At 45.3% G+C, this 3,321-nt stretch overlaps 1 protein-coding gene across 1 annotated transcript in view; it reads left to right on the top strand.

Moving 5' to 3' along the window:
• The first annotated feature begins 1,742 nt into the window (after nt 1-1,742).
• LOC116938375 (uncharacterized) overlaps nt 1,743-3,321 on the top strand; it is a 70,212-nt gene continuing 68,633 nt past the window's right edge. The window contains exon 1 of the mRNA XM_076057478.1: nt 1,743-1,747. Within this exon, the coding sequence (XP_075913593.1) occupies nt 1,743-1,747 (5 nt within the window). The remainder of the gene's footprint in view (nt 1,748-3,321) is intronic.

The following is a 3,321-nucleotide window of genomic DNA, read 5'->3' as shown; positions in this document are numbered from 1 at the left end:
GGTGTTGTAAGTGGTGTTGTGAGTGTGAGTGGTGTTGTGAGTGGTGTTGTGAGTGGTGTTGTGAGTGTGAGTGGTGTTGTGAGTGGTGTTGTGAGGGTGTTGTGAGTGGTGTTGTGAGTGTGAGTGGTGTTGTGAGTGGTGTTGTGAGTGTGAGTGGTGTTGTGAGTGGTGTTGTGAGTGTGGAGTGGTGTTGTGAGTGTGAGTGGTGTTGTGAGTGGTGTTGTGAGTGGTGTTGTGAGTGTGAGTGGTGTTGTGAGTGGTGTTGTGAGTGGTGTTGTGAGTGGTGTTGTGAGTGTGAGTGGTGTTGTGAGTGTGGTGTTGTGAGTGGTGTTGTGAGTGGTGTTGTGAGTGTGAGTGGTGTTGTGAGTGGTGTTGTGAGTGGTGTTGTGAGTGGTGTTGTGAGTGTGAGTGGTGTTGTGAGTGGTGTTGTGAGTGGTGTTGTGAGTGGTGTGAGTGGTGTTGTGAGTGGTGTTGTGAGTGGTGTTGTGAGTGGGTGTTGTGAGTGGTGTTGTGAGTGTGAGTGGTGTTGTGAGTGGTGTTGTGAGTGGTGTTGTGAGTGGTGTTGTGGTGAGTGGTGTTGTGAGTGGTGTTGTGAGTGTGAGTGGTGTTGTGAGTGGTGTGTGAGTGGTGTGTGAGTGGTGTTGTGAGTGGTGTTGTGAGTGTGAGTGGTGTTGTGAGTGGTGTTGTGAGTGGTGTTGTGAGTGGTGTTGTGAGTGGTGTTGTGAGTGTGAGTGGTGTTGTGAGTGGTGTTGTGAGTGGTGTTGTGAGTGGTGTTGTGAGTGTGAGTGAGTGTTGTGAGTGTGTGTGAGTGGTGTTGTGAGTGGTGTTGTGAGTGGTGTTGTGAGTGGTGTGAGTGTGAGTGGTGTTGTGAGTGGTGTTGTGAGTGGTGTTGTGAGTGGTGTTGTGTGTGTGAGTGGTGTTGTGAGTGTGTGGTGTTGTGAGTGGTGTTGTGAGTGGTGTTGTGAGTGGTGTTGTGAGTGGTGTTGTGAGTGGTGTGTGAGTGGTGTGTGAGTGTGTGTGTGAGTGGTGTTGTGAGTGGTGTTGTGAGTGTGAGTGGTGTTGTGAGTGGTGTTGTGAGTGGTGTTGTGAGTGTTGAGTGGTGTGTTGTGAGTGGTGTTGTGAGTGGTGTTGTGAGTGGTGGTGTTGTGAGTGGTGTTGTGAGTGTGTGTGAGTGTGTGTGTGTGTGAGTGGTGTTGTGAGTGGTGTTGTGAGTGGTGTTGTGAGTGGTGGGTGTGAGTGGTGTTGTGAGTGGTGTTGTGAGTGGTGTTGTGAGTGGTGTTGTGAGTGGTGTTGTGAGTGGTGTTGTGAGTGTGTGTGTGGTGTTGTGAGTGGTGTTGTGAGTGGGTGGTGTGAGGTGGTGTTGTGTGTGTGAGTGGTGTTGTGAGTGGTGTGTGAGTGGTGTTGTGAGTGGTGTTGTGAGTGGTGTTGTGGAGTGTGAGTGGTGTTGTGAGTGGTGTTGTGAGTGTTGTGTGAGTGGTGTTGTGGTGTGTGGAGTGGTGGTGATGTGTGTGGTGTGTGAGTGTGTGTGAGTGTGAGTGGTGATGTGAGTGGTGTTGTGAGTGGTGTTGTGTGTGGTGTGTGTGGTGTTGTGATGTGAGTGTGGAGTGTGAGTGGTGTGTGTGTGAGTGTTGTGAGTGTGTTGTGAGTGGTAATGTGAGTGAGTGTTGTTGTGAGTGTTAATGTGAGTGGTGTGTTGTGAGTGGATAAGGAAGTTGAGTGTGAGTGGTTGTGTAATGTGAGTGATGTTGTGAGTGTTGGTGAGTGTTGTAATGTGAGTGGTGTGAATTGTGAGTGGTGTTGTAATGTGAGTGATGTGGGAGTTAATGTGAGTGTTGTAATGTGAGTGGTAGTGTGAGTGGTGTTGTAATGTGAGTGATGTTGTAATGTGAGTGTTGTAATGTGAGTGGTAGTGTGAGTGGTGTTGTAATGTGAGTGATGTTGTAATGTGAGTGTTGTAATGTGAGTGGTAGTGTGAGTGGTGTTGTAATGTGAGTGATGTTGTAATGTGAGTGTTGTAATGTGAGTGGTAGTGTGAGTGGTGTTGTAATGTGAGTGATGTTGTATTGTGAGTGTTGTAATGTGAGTGGTAGTGTGAGTGTTGTTGTAATGTGAGTGGTGTTGTAATGTGAGTGTTGTAATGTGAGTGGTAGTGTGAGTGGTGTTGTAATGTGAGTGATGTTGTAATGTGAGTGTTGTAATGTGAGTGGTAGTGTGAGTGTTGTTGTAATGTGAGTGGTGTTGTAATGTGAGTGTTGTAATGTGAGTGGTAGTGTGAGTGTTGTTGTAATGTGAGTGGTGTTGTAATGTGAGTGTTGTAATGTGAGTGTTAGTGTGAGTGTTGTTGTAATGTGAGTGGTGTTGTAATGTGAGTGTTGTAAATGTGAGTGGTAGTGTGAGTGTTGTTGTAATGTGAGTGGTGTTGTAATGTGAGTGATGTTGTAATGTGGTGTTGTATTGAGTGGTAGTGTGAGTGTTGTTGTAATGTGAGTGGTGTTGTAATGTGAGTGTTGTAAGGTGAGTGGTAGTGTGAGTGTTGTTGTAATGTGAGTGGGGTTGTAATGTGAGTGTTGTATGTGAGTGGTAGTGTGAGTGTTGTTGTAATGTGAGTGATGTTGTAATGTGAGTGTTGTAATGTGAGTGGTAGTGTGAGTGTTGTTGTAATGTGAGTGGTGTTGTAATGTGAGTGTTGTAATGCTGAGTGGTAGTGTGAGTGTTGTTGTAATGTGAGTGGTGTTGTATGTGAGTGTTGTAATGTGAGTGGTAGTGTGAGTGTTGTTGTAATGTGAGTGATGTTGTAATGTGAGTCTTGTGAGTGTTGTGAGTGTGAGTGGTAATGTGAGTGTGTGAGTGTTGTGAGTGTGAATGGTAATGTGAGTGGTGTTGTGAGTGTTGTGAGTGTGAGTGTTGTTGTGAGTGTTAATGTGAGTGTTGTTGTAATGTGAGTGTTGTTGTGAGTGTTGTAATGTGAGTGATGTTGTAATGTGAGTGTTGTTGTGAGTGTTAATGTGAGTGATGTTGTGAGTGTTGTGAGTGTTGTTGTGAGTGTTAATGTGAGTGATGTTGTGAGTGTTGTGAGTGTTGTTGTGAGTGTTAATGTGAGTGTTGTAATGTGAGTGTTGTTGTGAGTGTTAATGTGAGTGATGTTGTGAGTGTTGTGAGTGTTGTTGTGAGTGTTAATGTGAGTGTTGTAATGTGAGTGATGTTGTAATGTGAGTGTTGTGAGTGTTGTTGTGAGTGTTAATGTGAGTGATGTTGTGAGTGTTGTGAGTGTTGTTGTGAGTGTTAATGTGAGTGTTGTAATGTGAGTGATGTTGTAATGTG

This window comes from Petromyzon marinus, chromosome 82 (genome assembly GCF_048934315.1).
Source record: "Petromyzon marinus isolate PM22_M1 ecotype Great Lakes invasive population chromosome 82, UKy_Petmar_22M1.pri1.0, whole genome shotgun sequence".
Lineage (NCBI taxonomy): Eukaryota > Metazoa > Chordata > Hyperoartia > Petromyzontiformes > Petromyzontidae > Petromyzon > Petromyzon marinus.
Note: the sequence above shows the minus strand (reverse complement) of the source record. Positions and strands in the feature narration are given on the sequence as shown.